General features: G+C 41.8%; 1 protein-coding gene and 1 pseudogene across 1 annotated transcript; one reads left to right on the forward strand and one right to left on the reverse strand.

The window, feature by feature from the left end:
• Positions 1-7,922: 7,922 nt before the first annotated feature.
• On the forward strand, positions 7,923-15,824 carry nyx (nyctalopin). Its single transcript, XM_070446438.1, has 4 exons — positions 7,923-7,956; positions 9,386-9,672; positions 12,057-12,361; positions 12,994-15,824. The coding sequence occupies exons 1-4, from the start codon at positions 7,923-7,925 to the stop codon at positions 13,823-13,825; spliced, it is 1,458 nt and encodes a 485-aa protein (XP_070302539.1). The 3' UTR covers positions 13,826-15,824.
• A 104-nt stretch (positions 15,825-15,928) lies between these two features.
• Positions 15,929-24,089, reverse strand: part of LOC111971934 (peripheral plasma membrane protein CASK-like) — a 274,635-nt pseudogene continuing 266,474 nt past the window's right edge.

The raw sequence follows: 24,089 nt of genomic DNA on the forward strand, positions 1-24,089 counted from the left end.
AGACAGGACTAATTCTGTGTCATTTCACCAAACGAATGTTGGCCAAGAGCTCTGAATTATTGTTATTTATTTGGTGAAAAAGAAGCATAGAAGAATGAAAAAACTGCTTGTACTTAATCAAACCTTGGCAAACACTGGGGCATTGTGGCTCGTTCGAGTCATGAATCCATTTCAACCTTTCAAAATTGTCGCAGTGACATCATGTAGCCTTTTCTCGGGTTCAACCCAGAGTTCCAACAGCTAACATCACTGTAGCATCTGACAGCACTGGGCCGTTCTCCTAGTGTGGCTAATAGAACTGTATTCTAATCTTTAAGGGACGAAGAGTTCGATTACTTTTTCTTTTTTTTGCTCACTCTATCCTGGATAGGCTCCTCTATAAAGGATACGGTAGTCTTTCGAAAAGCCATTCCAGATCTCTTAACACGTAAAGTCATTAAGCTCAGTGCTAACAAACGCACACTGGGGATTAATTCAAACAACGCAAACACTTACTGTTGTAACTTGTTACTCCACATCTATTGACTTGACAGTGTTATGGCAGCTAGTAAAGTTAACTAAATGCTAGCTACATTAACTGGGCGGTGTTTTTTAATTTAAACTCCAAACATTTGAAGTGGGCGCATGCGCAGTATTTGAAAAACTGTTTTTTATTTTTGAGTGAAACGTTTCTCCACACCTGTAACAAAAAATGGCGCCATCTTGAAAGTGAAGTTCAAAATGGCTCCATACGGACCACAGCGTCGGGGGGGGAGGGGGGGGGTGCACAGCACAGCGTGGGGAGGGCACAGTGTGGCGCGACGTTAACGTTAAACCGTCTTACCGTTGACCGAGCGGTGGAGCCGGTATTCTACGCATGCTAGTGTTTTGTTTTTTGGTCAAGGAGATATAAGACAAATGAACTGAGTCGCAGGCTTAACTTAATTACAACCCTTTTCTCTTTTCAAGCTGCGTTGGAGGCATGGTTCATCTGTCAGACAGGAGCAGTCCATCACTAAGGGTTAACCAGTCAGAAAGCAAATGGACTGTTCAGAGTAGGACAGTTGTGCCCTGGGCTGGTGTTATGGGGGGGGTCAGGGGTTAGGGCTCAAGTTCAGTGCGCCAACATTGCTTTGGTTTCCATTGCTCCTTATCGTAGCTGTGGAGGTGGCCAAAGCTGGGCAACTTTTGTCCCCTTATGGTATATATGTACTGTCAACTCCTCTGGGGGTTTGTCTGCTTTAGATGTGTATAAAGCTCTGGTACCGAATGGCCAGACGAGGCTTTTCCGCTCAGAGGAGCAGCTGAGGAGAGAAGGGGCATTTGGCAATCTCTAAGTGCGCTACGTTTCTTCTCAAGTGTGTTGTGCCTTTGAAAACTTTTTAAATTGATGAACTTAAAAAGTGGATGCACTGACAGTGTTTGAGTACTTTGATTGAATGGTGCTACTTGAGTTTCAGTGTGTAGGCCCTCGTTTGTTGTCGTGCCCATCAAGTTTTACAAAAGTTATTTTATTGCACATCTAGAGTTTTATATAAATGTCTTGAATACGTGTCCTTAAGCTTCCAAATATTGTTTGAAGAGATTGTTGGAAAAAACGCAGCTTGTTTACAAAGGGGAAGGGTTCTCAACATTTAACCAGGATTTTTTTGGGACCAGGGGATTAAGCAGTTGGAATTTAGCCATTTGCACACAGATTTCTAGATTCTACTTTTGCTGCTAGTTTTGTGTAATTTATTAAGCATTTTTGAGAAAATATTTATTTTTCTAAGCCTCAGTGGTTCTTTGAAAGTTTCAAGAAACTTGACCAAAAGACGGTAACAAACACTGGCACTTGAATGTTGAATGTCACCTGTATGCGTGAAATTTATACTTCGGGGTAGTGTGAGCTTTTTAATGTTTAAGACATATTGGACTCTGTCAATAATAATAATATCCGCAGTTGTTTTGAGGCCTTGGGCCCTGACATATCTAAATAATAGCTAGATAGTCTGATTGGCCTTTAAAAGAAAAAATGGAATTAAACAGACATGCCAAGGTTTGGAATTAAAGTTCTCAAAAGAGCAAAAGCTAATTTTCCTCAATGTACCAGTGCAGAAGTGCATGGGATTGTGTGCATTTAACTATTCTAATTAGACCGATTTAATTATTTTTGTTCCAGTGAATGTCTGGCACATGGCAATCTTAAACAAACATGTGGTTTATTCTCTGTTGCATTTGCATATATGGCACCTGGAGTAATTGTTTTCCCCTCAGAGTATTGAGCAGGTCTCCGCTGCAGTAGTGTTCCCCACCGTAGCAGGACATTAACTAGCCTGAGCACAGGATGACTATGCTATGACCACCATTTACTTGCTCAGTGCCCTGAGACATACACAGGTGTTTAGATGTGGACTTTGCTTTCTGTACTAGCTTAGAGGCTAATGCACTGCATGGGGAAAGACTTGGCTGTGTGACTATTGTAATGATTTTACCAAAATAAAAAGTTTGAATGCAAAAGTACCTTATTATAAAATGTAAGCATGTTTTATAAGATTTGTTATAAATGTAGGACAGGCTATTGCCTGGAGTGTTTGCGGCAGAGAGGAGCTGCGACGTTGGCGTTGGTTGGGATTTGATAGGCTTCAGTTCTTTTGAAGATAAAAAAATAAAAATTAAAAATATTGATTTCATTAAAAACAAACCCTGTCACTTGTCTTTTTTTAATTTCCTGTATGGCTTTGTCAAATCAAGGTCAYATTCTGTATTGCACAAATTAGCCAAATGTTTTGGTATAATTTAAGATAAGCCTTATTGGGAAAGTTCATGGAGAATCCCTTGGCCCTGTTTCTCAACATTCGTCCTGTTTTGTGCCTAAACCGGGATGGGATCAAATCCGTGGGCACAAACTAGTTGATTCAATGTTTTTTTTGGCCTAATTTGTCAATGTATTCTAACATGTATGTGGGACAATATACTGAATTTGAAGAAAGTAATCAATTTGTTTTGACATTTCAACTACAGGATTGTTATGGAAACCAACTTACATCATAGACTAAACTTGTATAAAATGCTGAATTTGTTCCTGTGGTTTAAAAAAAAAACATCTATGGAAACCTTTTGGTCTCCCATCCAGAGTTTTAACCAAGCTCAGCCCTGCTTAGTAATGATAATTAGTATGAGAATTATTGTTGAGAGATATCCACTTAACTAAATACACTGAATAAAAATATAAACGCAACCTACAACAATTTCAAAGATTTTCCTGAATGACTGTTCCCTCTGTCTCTCTCTTCCAGGGGATTTGCCATTAATCTGTTGGGGCTTGGATCAGACAACCGGTCTGTATCTGGTGTGACCATTTTCCCCATGCAGCGCGACACATCTCCTTCACATAGAGTTGGTCAGGTTGTTGATTGTGGCCTGTGGAATGTTGTCCTACTGCTCAATGGCTGTGTGAAGTTGATGGATWTTGGCGGGAMCTGGAAAAAGCTGTTGTACACGTTGATCCAGAGCATCCCAAACATGCTCAATGATACAATGCCCACTTAACCCGTAAGCCAGCCGCACCAATGTGTGGGAGGAAACATCGTGCAACTGTCAATGGGAACTGCGCCCGGCCCACCACAGGAGTCGCTAGTGCTCGATGGGACAAGGATATCCCTGCCGGCCAAACCCTCCCCTAACCCTGACGATGCTGGGCCTATTGTGTGCCGCCCCATGGGTTTCCCGGTCGCGGCAGACCCTGGACTCTAACCCAGAATCTCTAGTGGCACAGTTAGTGTGCAGGCCATGGGAAAACTGGGACATTGTAAGCTTCCATTAATTGTGTACAGATCCTTGCGACATTGGGCCGTACATTATCATGCTGAAACATGAGGTGATGGTGGGGGATGAATGGCATGACAATGGGCCTCAGAATCTCGTCACGGTATCTCTGCATTTAAATTGCCATTGATAAAATGCAATTGTGTTCATTGTCTGTAGCTTATGCCTGCCCATACCATAACTCCACCACCACCATGGRGCACTCTGTTCACCACATTGACATAAGCAAACCACTCGCCCACACGTGGTCTGCGGTTGTGAGGCCGGTTGGACTTACTTCCAAATTCTCTAAAAYGACATTGGAGGCAGTTTATGGTAGAGAAATTAACATTCAATTCTCTGGCAACAGCTCTGGTGGACAGTCCTCCAGCCAGCATGCCAATTGCACGCTCCCTCAAAACTTGTGGCGTTGTGTGACAAAACTGCACATTTTAGTGTGACCTTTTATTGTCTACCAACACAAGGTGCACCTGTGTAATGACCATGCTGTTTAATCAGCTTCTTCATATGCCACAACTGTCAGGTGGATGGATTATCAAGAGACCAGAGGTGGTGGAACAGAGTGCTCGGGTTGGGATGTAGGGCTCGMGCAAATCCTGAAGGTAAGGAGGGACAGTTCCCCTTGCTGCTCTGTAGGCTAGCACCAGGGTGGTGCAGACACAGATCCTCTCCACACCACCTGGTAGGAGCAACCTGCCAGGTAGGATGCAATCCAGGAGTGTGTAGAGCCTGAGATGCCCAGCCCTGAGAGGGTGGAGAGGAGGATCTGATGGTTCACGTTGAAAWGACGTGGTGTGCCCAGTGAGGGGATCTACTGGTTATACATSCACATGCCAGAAGCATGAGATTTGAGTTAGGGTAATCTGACCCCAAATTGGTGGTTAAGAGCCTGTTTAGGAGCATCCGCACTGATTGATGACCTCTGACCTCTTAGGTTAAAAGAGGTGGAAAGCCTGCTGGCYGATTTTCCTGGATGTTCTGGACGAATAGGAAGCCTAGATTTGACAACTTGTTCTCCTTGATGAACTGAAGTGGTTGTGGATATAAATTTGTAGATTTGAGCTAGTAGTCTAATCTGAGTTGTGCTGTATGCTGCTGGGTTACAGGCCTGGCTGTGCTGTTAGCGTAGAGTACTGCTTTACCCCTCTGTTAATCCCTGTCTCTCCATCCATCCCTCCGTTTCCCCATCCATCCCTCCATCTCTCTCTCCTTCCAGGGGATTTGCCAGTAAGAGATGGGCTTTTGGGAATGTGTGTGTGGTGTGTAGTTAGTGATGAAGCAGTCATACATAAGCACACGCTGACTGGATAAGTACACACATGAATATTATGCACGCACACAGGTTTTAATGACGGTGGGGGTTGCTGTGGTTTAAGTGCAGGAACACACACACACACACACACACTGGTGTACTCACACTTATCAAACACACACATTCATACAAATGTATTTGCATATACTTGCACTCCCAGACACACACACACACACACACACACACAGACAGGACCTGTTCGCCTGTTCAGTATGTGGGAGGGATCTCTGCTGACTGACCGGCAGGATGGACAGACAGATGTATGGATAGCAGCACACCTGGATCACACATGGACAGACATGATTGTCAGACATGATTGACAGGTAAGAACACGTTGTGTGTTTTATGGTATTTTACTACTTTTTACAATCCTGCCATAATTATGACAGAATTATATAAGTGTGTTGTCACACTATTTATTCGCAGAATTTCCAAATGGCATTTTGGTTTGCCTCCATGTCGATGTTATAATGCAAAATGTCCTTAAAAATTGTTTCATTGCTTGTGTTTTGTAACTTTTGAAGGGTCTTGTGTTTCTGTTGATTTGAATTGTTACCTATTTTAATGCTGTTTCTTTTGCCCTTTACTAAAATGCCAACCGKTTTTTTGTTGGAGCACTGCTTGTAAACTGCCAATATGAAATGAATAGATATTTTGTTAACTATTAGTAAACTGTTTGTGAATAATTGTATTACTTCATGTATTTATTCACATTTGTAAATACAYATTTTATATTTAAACATTATAATAAGATGGTAATTCTATGTAAATAATGAACAACACAACTTTTAGATTGCTCCATGTATGTAACAATATTAACATATTAATACGTAGCAACATCTCTAAGCATCATAAGCAGATCTAACCTGATACAGTGTTGATGTGTTTTAACAGAATTGTGTGTGTGGTTTCAGATCTTCTTTAATCCTGTCATGTCCCAGATGAGAGACTGCAGGGATGATTCTCATTGCTTTAACAGGTCAGTCTCTCACTCATATCTACACTGTTATTCACTGTTTCTAACGACCTGTTTGAATACTTAGAAAGTGTGGATGGATGAAAAACAAACATAGCGACATACAGTCATGTCAGATCAGTGATTGCCTCTATCAAAAGACTAAGATAACTCAATAAGGAGTTTTGGGTATGTTTAAAGTGGCAATCTGGGATTCAAACAACAACAAAGCGCACACCCCTCCACTTTCTTGGTAAACAGCTGATGGATGGGGCTGGAGAAATATAACCACTCCCAAATTCATACGGGGCTGKAGATTTTATTGTTATTATTTATTTATTTCAGGTAGGCCAGTTGAGAACAAGTTCTCATTTACAACTGCGACCTGGCCAAGATAAAGCAAAGCAGTGCGACACAAACAACACAGAGTTACACATGGAATAAACACTGTGGCACGGTGATAGACTGCATCCAATTTGCTGAGTAGAGTGTTGGAGGCTATTTTGTAAATGACATCACCGAAGTCAAGGATCGATAGGATAGTCAGTTTTACGAGGGTATGTTTGGCAGCATGAGTGAAGGATGCTTTGTTGCGAAATAGGAAGCCGGTTCTAGATTGAATTTTGGATTGGAGACGCTTAATGTGAGTCTGGAAGGAGAGTTTACAGTCTAACCAGACACCTAGGTATTTGTAGTTGTCCACATATTCTAAGTCAGAACCGTCCAGAGTAGTGATGCTAGGCGGGCGGGCAGCGATCGGTTGAAGAGCATGCATTTAGTTTTACTTGCATTTAAGAGCAGTTGGAGGCCACGGAAGGAGTGTTGTATGGCATTGAAGCTTGTCTGGAGGTTTGTTAACACAGTGTCCAAAGAAGGGCCAGAAGTATACAGAATGGTGTCGTCTGCGTAGAGGTGGATCAGAGAATCACCAGCAGCAAGAGCGACATCATTGATGTATACAGAGAAAAGAGTCGGACCGAGAATTKAACCCTGTGGCACCCCCATAGAGACTGCCATAGGCCGGACAAACAGGCCTCCGATTTGACACACTGAACTCTATCTGAGAAGTAGTTGGTGAACCAGGCGAGGCAGTCATTTGAGAAACCAAGGCTGTTGCAATGGAGTGAAAACCAACTTATATTTTAGGTTGTGATGGAGTAAGAATGTTGAACTAAGCTCATGAGGCATTTATAAGTTATGTTCTTCAAGATATAATTCATTTTAAAGGCCAAAAATGTATGTATCAATCCCAGATCGCCCCCTCCTTAGATATCAATATACTGCATCCATCTATATCACCCTTCCGCATCTGTGGTGGATTGAGATGCAGCCCATACAAAAAAAACATCTGCTGTAGAAAGTGGCAGAGCTACAGAGYYGTTTGTCAGACCAGGAGACATCCCGAAAATCGGTCTTCTCACGAAAACCTCTGTAACATCCGAACGGTTTGGCCTACAAAACTAATATGACCACTCCATGGAAAGTTTTACTCTATGACCCCCACAAGACTTTTCTGAAGGTAACCCGGTACCGTTTTAAAAGATGTATGGAATTAGTTTTGTGCCATTAAAAAAAGGGATTAAATATGTGTCCCAAAAAATAAAGATATTTCCAGATTTAAAAGATATATATCTCCTAGAGATAGGAAAGACACTTCAAAACTTTATTCCTTATGATTTATTTTTTGACTCTCTGCATTGCCATTTATGAATGTCTAATTTGAATCGTTTCAGTGAACTATATTAGTTAAGGCMAAATTCTATATTTTATCAAATTATTTTTGTATATATTTTTTATGATACCTACAGGGGTCTTMAAATWAAAAATCAAATAGCTAAAGGATCCATGGATTTTTTGGGGTTAATGGGCATGGAAAAGAGGCTAGAAAAGCCTATGTTGACATGTTAGTAACACAGCCAGGCACAGCTTTAGGAATGAGTCATAAAATGGTAGGCTATACATGCTCTGGAGTTTCTTTTTATTTGACATTGTAAACATTGTGTGGTTGAGCATATGAATCCAAAAACAAATGTTCTCACACAAAGTTTCACATTTCTTCTTGAAATGTCTACTGATGATCCTCATGCTCTGAAYGTCTTCTCTTGAATCACGTTACATTATTCTAATAGATATACAACAGACTACCATTAGATGCCCATTCTATTTCCAGTCCACTAATTCCAGTCCATCTATTTTCAGACTATTATTAGATGCCTATTCTATTTCCAGTCCATTAATCCAAACAAGCCTTCGTTAATCCTAACATGCCCCCCAACCCCCCACAAAAACCCTGGATACTGGGTTTGATTGAACAGTGGCCCTTAATCTGGAGAGATTTTATTGATTGATCAAATTAAAATCTACCGTTAAACTCCCAGCAGCCTTACTGTAGCTGGATGAGAGGGTCAAATCCCAGTCCTATTGTTGTATTAACTCATCCCTAATCTGAGTTGTTCTGTCTTAATCACATCATTWTTTGACTTGACTGCGGTCTGGTTTGGCATGATGCTATAACCCTGAGAATAGGCCTAGCTGTCATGCCACTGTGCTGTGTGACTCCCTTATCAAATCATCACTGTCTCCACCCTGTGCCCTGGTACACATTTACTCACAACACCACTTTAATCTGGGCARAGGGAACATTGCAGATCATATCCCCTCTACACTGTAGTGGGGATTTTCACTTGTCGATAATTATAATRATTATAATAATTATGATCGCTGGGCCTTAGTAAACAGATGCCAACTTTTTTCTGAGCTTTAGGAGCAACCTAGTCCTAGTCTTCCTTCAGTAAAAGCGCACCAGTATCTCTAATAAAAAGCTGATGTTTATAACCACTGTATATTCCTATGCACTACCGTGTTTATTTGAATCCACCCTCAAAATACTCATACTTGGTGAGATGAATGTAAGCAAAAGGTTAAGTTTGACATACAGTATGTATCTGCTAATCAGTGATATGGTTTGTTTTGCAACATCTGCGTTGTGTAACATAAGGTTAGGGTTACTGAATGAAAGTCGTAATCCTAAAACTTTCAAATCAGGTCTGTGAAATCCCCTCTCATCTCCACTGCAGTATTAACCAATCCTTCTCTGYCGTCCATCTGTCTGTCTCTCTGAGAAACTCATCTGGGATTTAGCTAAATTCATTTTGAGACATTTTGGGCAATTTATCATTTTGAGAAAAAKATCTTTGTAAATATAAACAAACCTCTGCTTTCTCTTGTTTTCTCATTCTCTTACCTTCCCCTCTATCTCCATCACTCCTCCATATGTATCTCTCCTCTATTCTCTTATTTCTTTCTCTCTTATCCTCTTCTCCTCCCTCTAGTCTCTGTCCTGTGCCTGTTTCCCCAGGCTGCGCTGGCTCTGTGGGCGTGTGCACGCTCCTGCCCAGCCTCTTGCACGTGCACGCTGGAGAAGAGCTGCAGTGTGTTGTGTGACCGCTCGGGCCTACCCGACCTGCCCCGGGAGTTCCCCTGTGAAGCGTCCTCCATCAACCTGGACAAGAACAGCCTTAAGTTCCTGTCTGAGAGGGCCTTTGGTACCCTGCCGTCCCTCAGGTCCCTGTCCCTGGACCACAACAACATCTCCTTCATCACCCCTGGGGCCTTCAAGGTCAGCAGCAGGGGTGTAAAGTTYTTAAGTAAAAATACTTAAGTCGTTTTTTGGGGTATCTGTACTTTACTTTAATAATTATATTTTGACAACTTTTACTTTTACTTCACAACATTCCTAAAGAAAATAATGTACTTTTTACTCCATATATTTTCCCTGACAACCAAAAGTGCGCGTTCCATTTTGAATGCTTAGCAGGAYARGAAAATGGTCTAATTCATACAATTATCAAGAGAACATCCCTGGTCAYCCCTACTGCCTCTGATCTRGCGGACTCACTAACCACACATGCTTCGTTTGTAAATGATGTCTGAGTGTTGGAGTGTGCCCCTGGCTATCTGTAAAAACAAAAACGAATGATGCTGTCTGGTTTGCTTAACATAAGGAATTAGAAATTATTTATACGTTAAGTTTAACTTTTGATACTGAAGTATATTTTAGCAATTACATTTACTTTTGATACTTAAGTATATTTAAAACCAAAAACTTTCAGACTTTTACTCAAGTAGTATTTTACTGGGTGACGTTCACTTTTACTTGAGTCATTTTCTATTAAGGTATCTTTACTTTTACTCAAGTATGAGATTTGGGTACTTTTTCCACCAGCAACATCTTGACTGTTGTATTCTCAAAAATGTAATAAAAACTGCACTTGTCCTTTTCTACCAGCACTTTGCTAATAACTACAGTGGGCTCYAAAATTACTGGCACCCCTGACTGGCAATGCACAAACAATACTTAAAACAATATAAACAATATAATTATAGAGAGAAACTCAAAATACCAACATGTGAAAAATACTGTACTTTATTAATGTTTCAATGGAACCAACCAAAATAATTTATTGATTTAATTAACTATAAAACAATTCAAAAGATATGGAACAGTTGAAAACCTTACGGGTAGAGGACGCAACTGCATTTTATTCCCCGGGATAGGGAGGAGGATGGTGAGAGAAGCAACAAAATCCCCAAGAATCACTGTGAAAGAATTGCAGGCCTTGGTGTCGTCTTGAGATCACCAGGTTTCARAAAGCACCATCAGACGCCACCTCCACAACCACAGGCTCTTTGGAAGGGTTGSCAGAAGAAAGACCTTAATGACCCCAAGACACAGACGCAAGCGCTTGGAGTTTGCCAAACGTGATTTAAATTATGATTGGAAGAAGGTGCTCTGGTCAGATGAGACCAAAATTGAACGTTTTGGTCAGATACAGCATCGGCATGTTTGGCGTCGAAACAGAGATGCATACAAGGAGAGGCACCTCATACTCACGGTGAAATATGGTGGTGGGTCAGTGATGTTTTGGGGCTGTTTTAATTCCAGAGGTCCAGAGGCACTGGTTAAGATTGATGGCATAATGAATTCCACCAAGTACCAGGCAATTTTGGCTGACAATCTGGTTGCCTCTGCCAGAAGGCTGGGACTTGGCCGTATGTGGACTTTACAACAAGACAATGACTCAAAACATACCTCAAGATCCACACAGAAATGGTTCTGTGACAACAAAATCAATGTTCTGCCATGGCCATMTCAGTYGCCRGACCTCCATCCAATCGAAAACCTGTGGGCTGAGTTGAAGAGGGCAGTTGATAAGCGCAAACCCAAGAATGTGAAGGTTCTTCAAAGGATCTGCATAGAGGAATGGTCCAAAATCCCTCCAAATGTGTTCCTTAACCTTGTCAAACATGACAGGAAAAGACCATGCTGTTATCCTTGACAGAGGTGGTGGCACTAAGTGCTAAATGAGGAGTGACAATAATTATGAAACCTTGATTTTGGTGAAATGTATTTTGTATTAAATAATTGTCTGATTTTGGTGGGTTCCATTGAAACATTAATAAAGTACAGTATTTCTCACATGTTGGTATTTTGAGTTTCTCTCTATAATTATATTGTTTATATTGTTTTAAGTATTGTTTGTGCATTGCCAGTCAGGGGTGCCAGTAATTTTAGAGCCCACTGTAGTTTATTGAGGGAAAATGTACTTACTACGACTGTGATATGTAGTTGGCTCACATAGCTTTCTTAAGACAGTTTGCTAAAGAATTAGAGAGTCTGCTAAATTAGTCAAATGTCAATGGTAAGTGGAAATGTTTGTTTACAGGTCAGATACAAAGAAACAACATCGGTGACATACTGTACACACACCTAACAAACACACAATCAAAAAGAGATCCATTAATCAAGATTACAAATTGTCTTTTTGCTTGAGATTATGTCCTTTTCCTCTCCTGATATACTGAGCATTTGGTTGATTGAATTTGTTCAGTATTATTGATCATGTTTTGACTTCTCTTATTGCTGTACGTGAACAGTTTGGAGTGTATAGAATATATGATTCTTATACTACTAACACATGTATTATTATGATAATTCTCTAGGGTCTGCCCAACCTAGTGGAACTGAAGATGGCCCACAATGAGTACATCCGTTACCTCCACACCCGCACCTTCACCGGGCTCAAACGCCTGGTCCGACTGGACGTGGCCGACTGTAACCTCTTCAACATGCCCGACCGGATCTTTCTAGAAAATTATGCTCTGAAGGAACTCTTCTGCTTCCAGAACAACTTCCGAAGGATTCCTGGAGCGTTCCGTGGGATGGAGAACCTGACCCACGTCTACCTGGAGCGGAACAAGATCGAGGCGGTGGCATATAACTCTCTCCTGGGCCTGGGGAACCTCAGGTAGGTAGCTAGCTATAACTCATAGAGAAAGAGAGAGAGAAAGGAAAGACAGACTCTGTTCACTGTTGGCTGCTTTTGGCAAGAAGTTCTTTAAACATTTCAACCATGTTGATCTTTGTTAAATTTGTACAGTTATAAAAACCTTTGAAGCCAAATTGGTGCAAAGACCAATAATGTCAAAACATTATAACTAGCATTATCTTATTGGCGCCGGAGAAGAAGGCTGACGTTTTACGTGTCCCCAACCGATAGTTTTTTTTGTTTGTTTATTTGCGTTGTTTGTAACTTATTTTAAAAACGTATTTTGTACATAATGTTGCCGCTACCGTATTGTTATTTTACTGCTGCTCTTTAATTACTTGTTACTTTTATTTCCTATTCTTATCCGTATTTTTTTAAACTGCATTGTTGGTTAGGGGCTTGTAAGTAAGCATTTCACTGTAAGGTCTACTACACCTGTTGTATTCGGCGCATGTGACTAATACGATTTGATTTGATTTGATTTTTGACAAACTTCTTGGTGAGCAGCAAACATTGAGCCGACATTTCTTTCTCTCTTCGTCTGGATAATTCATTATCCTGTTCTTTTTAGATGTGCATAATCACACTTCTCATTTCCCAAAACCCGTCAGGTACTTGAACCTCCAGGAGAACCGCATCAACGTGATCCACGACCAGTCCTTTCAGGACCTCCTGCGCCTGGAGAACTTCTACCTCAACGACAACCTGCTGTCTGAGCTGCCTCGGGTGGCCTTCAAGGGCCTTAGCCGCCTCAAGATGCTCAACCTGGGGGGCAACCAGCTCACCAACATCTCCAAGACCTGGTTCAGCGACCTGGTGGAGCTGGAGGTCCTCTACCTGGACCGCAACCGCCTGGTCTATATCGAGGAGGGCTCCTTTGAGAACCTGACCAGTCTGATCACCCTCCACCTCAACAGCAACAACCTCAGCTCCCTGCCCTTCCCCGTCTTCCAGCCTGTCTACTTCATCGGACGCCTCTACCTCTTCAGGAACCCCTGGGAATGTGACTGCTCTCTGGAGTATCTTAAGGAGTGGATGGAGAGTTATAAGTTGGTCCGGGACATCCCCTGCGCCTCCCCGTCCTCCGTGGTCGGCCTAGATCTGAGCGAGGTAGTCTTCGCCAGGGTGAATGGGTCGTGCCTGGATCCGGGGGAGCTGAATCTGACCACGATGTCTTCGGAGATCCTCTCGACCACGGAGAACCGTTTCAACAGCCTGATCTCCAAGCTGCTACAGCAGGAGCTCAGGGAAGAGGTGGGGAATGGGACGGAGAGCCTGAGGAACGGGACCCTGCTGGACCCCGCAGAGGGACTCAGCGCTGGGATCAAAGGGGCAGACGTCAGCCAATCACTGGTCTCATTGTTGGTGATATGGTGTGTCTTCTGGATGACGATTGGCCAATTGGATGTGGATTTCCTGTTTGGGCATGTGACTGGAACCTGAGAGATGGAATAATGTGGTTGTGTTTCGTAAAATTGGGTGATTTCTTCCCCCATTGGGACGAAAGCTGTTTAGAATGAAGGACACTACAGACAAGTCAATCTTTGTTGGATGTTTGAGTATCTGACTGTCCAATGAAGTCTTGTGGAGTATGTGAGTTTCCTGCTGATGAAAACTCACATTTGTTTGTTGTTCATCCTTCGAAATGAAAGGAATAAGTAATACAACAGGTTCAGATCACATGGATACAGGCTGAACTGAGAGGGTGGCTCATGTAAAACACTGAACTGCTTGATATTTCACAGCACAGATTTGTCTTGTACTATGCAGAATGTGTGTTGTATTGAAACCATGGATTATTGCAATGGTTTAGATTTCAATACCTTCCTTGTGTTACATAACATTCTCTAATGAATGATAGCATTCATTCATATTATATAATATTTAAAACATGAATGTGTTCCCTGTAACATTAATAAACATTATTCTAATTAATGTAAATGTGTAAAAGCTGACAGGTCAAGTCATCAGCGCCTTTATATACTCGACAGATATTTTCCTCCCTCATTCTTCTTGTTTTAATCATTCAACTCAGTAAATGTAGACTGTGCAGCTTTTCATACATGCATTAATCTTCTTACAGTGTGCTCCTCTTTGCCTTGTAAGCCTCTGTCTAGTCTAGCACAATGTAATGGAGGGAGTTTATCATTGCGTTTGCCTCTTATGGACCTGATTTCCCTTATGTAAACAGTATGTTGTTCAGTCAATAAGGAAAATTATCAAAAAGACAGAACGAACTGCATTCTTTGGGATGATCTACAGTATTGACTGTCACATGACAATGTATCAATGGACTATCAAAGCACTCCCTTTTTGCATTAGATTTGTACTATTGATGAYGCAGCATACATTTCATACACAGTCTCTGTGCACAGTAAATATGCAATTTTGTATATGGGTGTGCATATTAACACCTATCTTTCTGTTTAAATAGGTACAACTATCCATGATTTGATATGTATAGATACATATGTTTCCTATGACCACAATGTTTGCTAAATGTCGCTTGCCAAACCAGTGATTTAGTTAAATGGTGTTCATTGGCATAATATAATTATTAATATTGACCTTACTCCTTCACAGAGCGATGTATACTAAACTCTTAATAACACACAACTCTGCTCCTACACATTATTTAGGGCTAGATGCAATCTGTTTCGAGGAAGATCCTTGTTTATAGCACAATGAAAGTGTAAAGGTAATTTCCGATTGAGCCGACATATGCAGCGCGTACCGTGAATGCGGTCTCTGCGAACGCTGGAACATTGCCTTTAAATTTCAATCACCCTATTGCGCCGATCTTTCACGCTACGGATTTAATCTAGGTCTTAGATTTCCTTCCAACAGTTTGAACTCTGACCCTGATCTGCTAAGGATGTTCTTTTAGCCTAGTGGAAACGTCAACCCACCCGGTGAAGTAATGGTAAATCTGCTGTTAATGTGAGATGAGGTCTAGGGCTATGGGATGACTCCTGGGATGGGCTGGACGCTGCAAGGCCATGGTGTCATATTAGATCACTGTGGTTTACTTTATGTATTATTACCATGTCTTATATAATGCATTAATGTATTTATTTCATGTATTAATGTTGGTGTTATTTTTTTAATTATAAACTGCTGAGAGTTAGGGATTATATTTCTCCATTTTTTGTATTTGGACTGAACCACCAGGGAACTGGATGAGGAGGGCGATGGTGTGGTCTGACCGTGATCATGATAATGAGCTAGGTGGAGTTTTCTCCATTTTACTTGCAACCGTCCAGCTCTTTCTGATCTAACCCTAACCCTAACCCTAACCCTAAGGGGTCTTCAAAAAGTGTCTAAGGTTTAGGGGTTAGAGGTTAAGTGGGAGTGTGATAGAGATGAACTGTACTGTGGGGCTTAAAGTAAAATGAATGACTGATTATTGAGAGACGCTGCTGGTGAACCTGAATAAACATCATGTTCTGTGTGTGTGTGTGCGTGCGTGCGTGCGTGCGTGCGTGCGTGCGTGCGTGCGTGCGAGAGACACAGGTTACATTTTCAACACATAAAAGGAAATATATATATTTTTAAATTCATATTGAAGAACTTTATCATTGTAGATTATTTTACACTGGGGCAGTCATACATATATCATCATCAGTCATATTTCATATACACAGTTATTCAGATACACAAACTGCCTACTGCTCCTTTGCAAAGCCTTCACCTTGCAAAACGTAGTGTGTACACATCCTTTTTGATCCAGAATACAAATCAGCGTTAATCTATCGTTGATTAAACTTAATTAAAACATTAGTACTCTCAGACAACACATTTCTGAAATGGCAAAACAGGAATCAGTTGTAATTTGATCCCCTCTTAATTTTCTTATACAACAAATCAGGACAATTTTTTTTTTAACAAACACATCGATCTCGCTACCATGGTCGATTTGGAAAATTCTGTTGTATTTTAGAAATGTCGTCTGAAATGCCAAGGGATGTGCATAGGTTTCAAGGTTATTTTTGTTGGTTGTTATTTCCTGTTCCCCTTGCTTCCATTGGTCGAGTGGAGTCTTCCAGACACGTGGAATGTTGGTGGAATGTTGGTTTTCAGTAGAGAGGAGGTTACAGCAGGACACTGGGAACACTGATGGACTGACCGACTGACGGACAGATGGCATGTAAGCTTGCGAATGTCCAACATGCACGAGACCTCATTMAAATCTCTAAAACATTTCTGGATTTGTTTAGAAGAGACAGTATCTTGTGGAGGTGTGAGTGTGTGTCTGCAGGGGAGAGGGGTGGCTAGGGTGATAACATGTACAGTCAAAATGAAGCAAGATGAAACTGAACTACAATGCATGAATAATAAGTGAGTGAGCTTAGAGAAAGACAGAAAATGATTATGTGAACAAAGTTTACAATAAAGGCTAATACATAGTGCTGAGGGATTAGTGCTTTTCTAGGTCGGGTCGGTTTTGGTTTGATTCTTTAAAAAATAATCACAGTTTTCGATTTTGGTTTGAATTATTATTGTTTGATCATGAAATGCATTCTGGAATAGTGACCTATTTTTCTTTTTTTTTGCATTTGAATGGAAATTCCAAAGCCAAAAATTGTGAACATTCTTATCGCGAAAACATTGAAAATATTCCATTGTCTCGGTCAGGTCCACATTGAGTAGACATCAATAGAAAAATAGGAAATTACTCTGAAGTAATAAAATATTTCAGTTGTGTTTTATTACTTGGTTTTTATTTGATGACGTTATTATTTTTAATTCCTCAAAGTCATCTTATCGCTGTTCAGGCAGTAGCAGTCAGCCAGCCAGATAACGTTATCTCTGTACTCCCCATATTGTTCTGTCTTTAGTCGTCCTATTTAGCTAGGCTAGCTGTACAGCTGTCTGACAAAATCCTTTTACTAGATCTTCAAATAATATTAGCTTAATGAAAGCTACAACTCCCTTCAGCCAAGTGGCCCACATAGTTCTTGAGTTGATTTCTTTTGTGAATTATTTGATTTCTCTTTAGAGAAACAGTGCATTTGGCTCACACAAAAAAATKAACTAAATGGATTTCAAGTTATTGAACCGACATCTTGTTGAAAAACCGAAAATCACCCGAAATGAATCTCTCAGCACTACTAATAAAGGAGGAGTAAAGGATGAATAAAGAGGTGTTGAGAGCCAGATAAAGGGAGGCTGGAGTGTGTGTGTGGTTCTTGTGTGGTTCTTCTTCAGTCTGTCCAGAGAGAGAGAAAGAGAATATGCAGGAAAAGAGCTGCAACACAGAGACAGCTGACACATCGATCACATCTACAGCATCATTGTGCAAAATGGTCCGCAGCATCATCTGGATATGTGTGCAACAAAAGTTCAACATTCACCTTCTGCTACCATTTCTGTCAAGCCGTCGAGCATGCACACGTTCAATATATCCAATGTATTTACCACACAGAACGCATTACAACTGCCTCTGCAAAACAACGCTGCAAGGCAAGCGCAGAGTACCATTGGAAATGAATGTACTTCTGGTGTACGGCAATGCAATGACGCTGTCGGGGGGATCGAGGAGAAAGAACTTCAACATCCATGAAGGATGGGGTAATGGGGTCACAGCCAGTAACATGATGCAGAAGGCTGCAGTGCACTACGAGGGGAGGAGATATAGTACTGTCTCTTTAAAACAAACTTCTACAAAAATGTTGCCTCCTAGCTAATACAGACATGACTATATCTATTTGTTTATTTTGTTTATACAACACTATGGCTAGGTAGTCTGTAAGGGCAGAATCTCATCGGCTGCTGCAGGTCGTATGCAGTAGATGGAGGATTTCAATTGGCTGCTGAAGGTCATGTGCAGTACACAGAGGTTTCTGATTGGTTGAGGTGCTTTTCTTTTCCTGAAGGAATGATGTGAGTTTTTCATAGAGAATAATAGAGGCCTCAAGTGGCCAAAAGGTCCTATTAGCATGGGCAGCTAAGGGCTTCCACCATGCTTCGGCCATTTTAAAGTAGTCAGCTGGGTGGAGATTCCTATGGGTTGTAGCTTCAAYGGTGCTGCCCATGCTGTCACAGATGCKAYAATGGCACAGCTATAAAGAGGAGTCCTCTATCTATCTCTATGGAGTTTTCACAGAGATGCATCGCTGAGGAGGGGGAGAAGGGGAGGGGGAGCTAAAGAGGAGTCATTGGGGAGGGGAGGGGAGAGGTGTTGTCCATAAAGGTCCAGTAGGACAGAGAGGGGAGGGGAGGAGAAGAGAGGAGGAGAAAGCAGAGGAGAGGAGAGGAGGAGAAAGCAGAGGAGAGGAGAGGAGAGGAGAGGAGAGGAGAGGAGGAGAAAGCAGAGGAGAGGAGGGCTTTGTGTTTTTTCCTCAGTAGACCCAGGACACAGGGATCCACTGTGCGTTGGTACAGACCAGGTCTATAGCCTCCTCTAGGTGTCTGATGGTCTCATCTATCTCGTTGTTGATTATGGTCTGGTCAAAGTAATGGGCATAGGTCTTCTGGAGAATTTCTGACTCCTTCTGAAGATGCTGCAATGATTCGTCCTACAGAGAGAGAGAAAGAGGGGGGAGGAGCGAGAGAACGAGAGAGAGAGAGGGGGTGGGGAGCGAGAGAACGAGAGAGAGAGAGAGACATAATAAGACACAGACAGAGATCTGATACCAATATAGCAGTTTTAAATGAAACTGACAGAGAAAGAGTGAGTGTATAGAGTGGATGAGTAGGGATTCAGGACAGTGCTTTGGTAGGTCTGGCCCTGGTGTCCTCAGTGAGAGGAGACTGGAGGAGAGAATTGAGCTGGTTTACTGAGGTAATACTACCACACAATAGACCACTACTGACTATGGCCAGCGTTTTCTCTACTCATACTTACYGGCAGCTTCCTGCACCACCTGGGGAGCTGAGAGCCATGCAACGGAACGCAAGAGAAACGGAAAAATAGAAGCTCACAAAGACAGCATGCAAAATAAACCAGAGAAGAAAGCGATGAGAGAAGAAAAAGAAAATGTCGGAGTGCAGAAAAAAAGAAGAGTACCACAGTATGAGTCATGATACCCAGAAAACCTAGTGGTCAAACAGGGAAATGGTTCCAGTTGTTTTTCCACCTTTCATTTTTCCCATAGGGGATTTTAGAAACACTTAAAATAAAGGGTCGTGTTTCGTGTAGGCTTACCCTGTTGTGACATTTTGATAACCGTGTAAATCTCTTCAGGACAAGGTGACTTTTATTACTATATTTGCCTGTATTTATCCCCCAAAAACATGGCTATCGTAAAGAACTACAAATGCCATAATGATCTGGACGAAACTGCCGAATCCAGGCAAAGGTAAGAATATCTGGATTAACTATCTAATGTTAGCTAAATGTAGTAATGAATAARTAGGCTACATTTATTTAAATGGACAGTTCTGTGAACTGTCTTGTGCAAGTTTTAAACTGACATAAAACCTGTTAGCAAAGGTGTCAGCTAGAGATGACGTGCAGGAGCTTGCAGGGATTTACAGTTTTGCATGATGTCTACTTTGATGCAAATTAGCATTTTCGAATCTGAGAGTAAATAGAGCTGAATATATTGATAAAAGTCACCTTGTCTGAGAGAGATTGACAAGGTTATCAAAACATCACACTAGTGTAAACCTACACAAAACACAGCCTTTATTTTAAGTGTTTTTATAATTCCCTATGTGAAAAATGAGAGAGATAGAGTGAGAGAGAGAGAGAGAGTATGTTACCTCATTGATGCCAGGGGTAATGGTTGGTGCAGCTATGAAAACAACGTAAGGAGCGAACTCCGCTGTCCGCAGGACCTTCAGGGCCTATTTGGAGAAGAGGTTACAGGTCAGCTGGGCTGGTAGTATGTGAGAAGATCTGCCTGAGAAGACCCTCGGCTTTCACAAGCACACATGACAAAACACCTAGATTGTTTAGAATGTTTTGTTCACACTGTAGAGATAGAGGACTCTAGTGCCCAGAAGCCCGTTTAGCATGGGCAGTGCAATTGAGGACTTTCACCATTTTGAAGTAGTCAACTGGCACGCGGCACGCGGCTAGAGACCCTCCGCCAGATCCACGATCTGTGGGACTTCCTATGGGTTAAGGAAGGATCACATAATCCATCCAGGTCATCAGGAAGCATCAGCCAATTAATTACACTGGTGAGACAACATTCCATAACTGAAGGTGGCAGTGAATTGCCAACCTTAGATTTACACCTGTTCAAACACACTCTAGGTGGCAGTATGCACTCTTTCGGTGTGTTAACCAACTCATAGAAGTAGTAGAAGAAGAAAATGGACTACTTCAAAATGGAGATGACCTCAATTGCGCTGCCCATTCTCTCACAGACGCCATAATGAAACAGATACAAGGTTGTGTCCTCTAACTATCTCTATGGTTCACACACACACACACACACACACACACACACACACACACACACATCCACGACATCACACCACACACACACACACACACACACACACACACACAACACAACACACACACACAACACACACACACACACACACACACACACACAAACACACACACAACCACCTGTGGTTCTACGTCCAGTATGAGATGAGTCCCTGCTTCGTGGATCTGCGGAGGGTCTCTAGCCGCGTGCCGTACATGGCGTCCTCGTGACTACCGTACTCCAGGTAGTCATTGTTACTGATGTCCTGCATCATCTGGTCATGTGACACAAAGTAGTAGTTCTTCCCGTTCTCCTCGTCCTTCTTAGGAAGTCTGGTTGTATCTGGGGGAGGGAGGGTGTAAGGTAGAGATGAAAGAGAGGAGGAGGGGGTCGGGGAAGGGGTTAAGTAAGAACAATAATCACAACGGATGGTCAAAGTGAGTGAGTGAATGAATGAGTCCGTGTGTAGTATGTTTATGTTAAGATGGCGCCAAAGAGGATGGCTGACGTTTTACATGCTCCTAACCAACTGTGCTATTTTGTTCTTTTTTTTTTTTGCGTTGTTTGTATCTTATTTCTTTACTTATTTTGTACATAATGTTGCTGAAACCGTCTCTTATGAGCAAAAATAACTTCTGGACATCAGAACAGCGATTACTCACCTCGAACTGGAAGAAGCTTTTTCCTTTTAATGAGTCTGACGCGAAGTGCATACTGCTTTCTCAGGAACAGGCCCAAATCCCCGTCATTTGCATGAAGAAAAGACGAAGGAAACGGGGCGCAGGTCGGGCTGCCTTCTGAGAATCCTTAGGCGAGCGAGTACACTCCCACTGCCATCCGTTCTACTGGCTAACATTCAATCATTGGAAAATAAAATTGATAACCTACGATCCTACCAACGGGATATTAAAAATTGTAAAATGATATGTTTCACCGAGTCGTGGCTAAACAACGCGGATATGGATAATATAGAGATGGCGGGACTTTCCATACACCGGCAGAACAGAGAAGAAGCTACGTCTGGTAAGACGAGGGGTGGGTGTGTGTGTCTTTTTGTCAATAACAGCTGGTGCTAATATTAATATTAAAGAAATCTTGAGGTATTGTTCGCCTGAGGTAGAGAACCTTATGATAAGCTGTAGACCACACTACCTACCAAGAGAGTTCTTATCTATATTATTCGTAGCCGTCTATTTACCACCACAGATCGATGCTGGCACTAAGACTGCACTCAAACAACTCTATAAGGCCATAAGCAAACAAGAAAATGCTCATCCAGAAGCGGCGCTCCTAGTGGCTGGGGACTTTAATGCAGGCAAACTTAGACCACCTTTACTCCACACACAGTGATGCATACAAAGCTCTCCCCCACCCTCCATTTGGCAAATCTGACCACAATTCTATCCTCCTGATTTCTGCTTACAAGCAAAAACTAAAACAGGAAGTATCAGTGACACGCTCAATACGGAAGTGGTCAGATGACGTGGATGCTACGCTACAGGACTGTTTTGCTAGCACAGACTGGACTATGTTCCCGGTATTCATCCAATGGCATTGAGGAGTATACCACCTCAGTCACCGGCTTCATCAATAAGTGCATCGATGACGTTGTCCCAACAGTGACCGAACGTACGTACAGTACATACCCCAACCAGAAGCCATGGATTACAGGCAACATCCGCATTGAGCTAAAGGCTAGAGCTGCCGCTTTCAAGGAGCGGAACACTAATCCGGACGCTTAGAAGAAATCCCGCTATGCCTTTAGACGAACCATCAAACAAGCAAAGCACCAATACAGGATTAAGATTGAATCCTACTACACCGGCTCTGATGCTCGTCGGATGTGTCAGGGCTTGAAAACTATTACGGACTACAAAGGGAAGACGCGAACTGCCCAGTGACGCGAGCCTACCAGACGAGCTAAATGCTCGCTTTGAGGCAAGCAACACTGAAGCATGCACGAGAGCACCAGCCGCTCTGGATGACTGTGTGATAACGGTCTCGGTAGCCGATGTGAGAAAGACCTTTAACCTCTCTTGGGTACGTGAGACGTTAGCGTCCCACCCCTTCAACAGCCAGTGAAACTGCTGGGCGCCAAATTCAAATACAGAAATACTCATAAAAATTCAGAAAACAAAACATATTTTACATAGGTTTAAAGATTAACWTCTTGTGAATCCAACCACGGTGTCAGATTTAAAAAATGCTTTACGGYGAAAGCATACMKTATGATTATTTGAGAACATAGCCCACTAGACAAATCATTACAAACAGTAACCAGCCAAGTAGAAGAGTTACACAAGTCAGAAATAGAGATAAAATTTATCCCTTACCTTTGATGATCTTCATATGGTTGCACTCAGCAGACATTAATTTACTCAATAAATGTTCCTTTTGTTCGATAAAGTCTCTTTACATCCAAAAACCTCAGTTTTGTTCGCGCGTTTTCTTCAGTAATCCACAGGCTCAAACGCAGTCAAAACAGGCAGACAAAAAAAATCCAAAATATATCCGTAAAGTTCATAGAAACATGTCAAACAATGTTTATATTCAAGCCTCAGGTTGTTTTAAGCCTAAATAATCGATAATATTTCAACCGGACAATAACGCCGTCAATATAAAAGGTAAACAAGAAAGGCACTCTCTCGGTCGCGCGCATGAAAAAGCTCTGTGACACTTTAGGGTCCACTCATTCAGACTGCTCTTACTTCCTCATTTTTCAGAATACAAGCCTGAAACAATTTCTAAAGACTGTTGACATCTAGTGGAAGGCATAGGGACTGCAATTTGAGTCCTAAGTCAATGGATACTGTAATGGCATTGAATAGAAAACAACAAAACCAAAAAAATAACTAATTCCTGAATGGATTTTTCTCAAGTATTCGCCTGCCAAATCAGTTCTGTTATACTCACAGACACTATTTTAACAGTTTTGGAAACTTTAGAGTGTCACCCAAGTCATAGAATGTTTTCTCTGCTACCGCACGGCAAGCGGTACCAGAGCACCAAGTGTAGGACCAAAAGGCTCCTTAACAGCTTCTACCCCCAAACCATAAGACTGCTGAACAATTAATCAAATGGCCACCTGACTATTTCCATTGACCCCCCCACCCTCCATTTGTTTTGTACACTGCTGCTACTCGCTGTTTATTATCTATGCATAGTCACTTTACCCCTACCTACACGTACAAATGACCTCAACTAACCTGTACCTCCACACACTGACTTGGTACCAGTACCCCCTGTATATATCCTCGTTATTGTTATTTTATTGTTACTTTTTATTATTATTATTTGTAACTTTTGTTTATTTGGTA

The sequence above is a fragment of the Salvelinus sp. IW2-2015 genome, linkage group LG2, assembly GCF_002910315.2.
Source record: "Salvelinus sp. IW2-2015 linkage group LG2, ASM291031v2, whole genome shotgun sequence".
Taxonomy (NCBI): Eukaryota; Metazoa; Chordata; class Actinopteri; order Salmoniformes; family Salmonidae; genus Salvelinus; species Salvelinus sp. IW2-2015.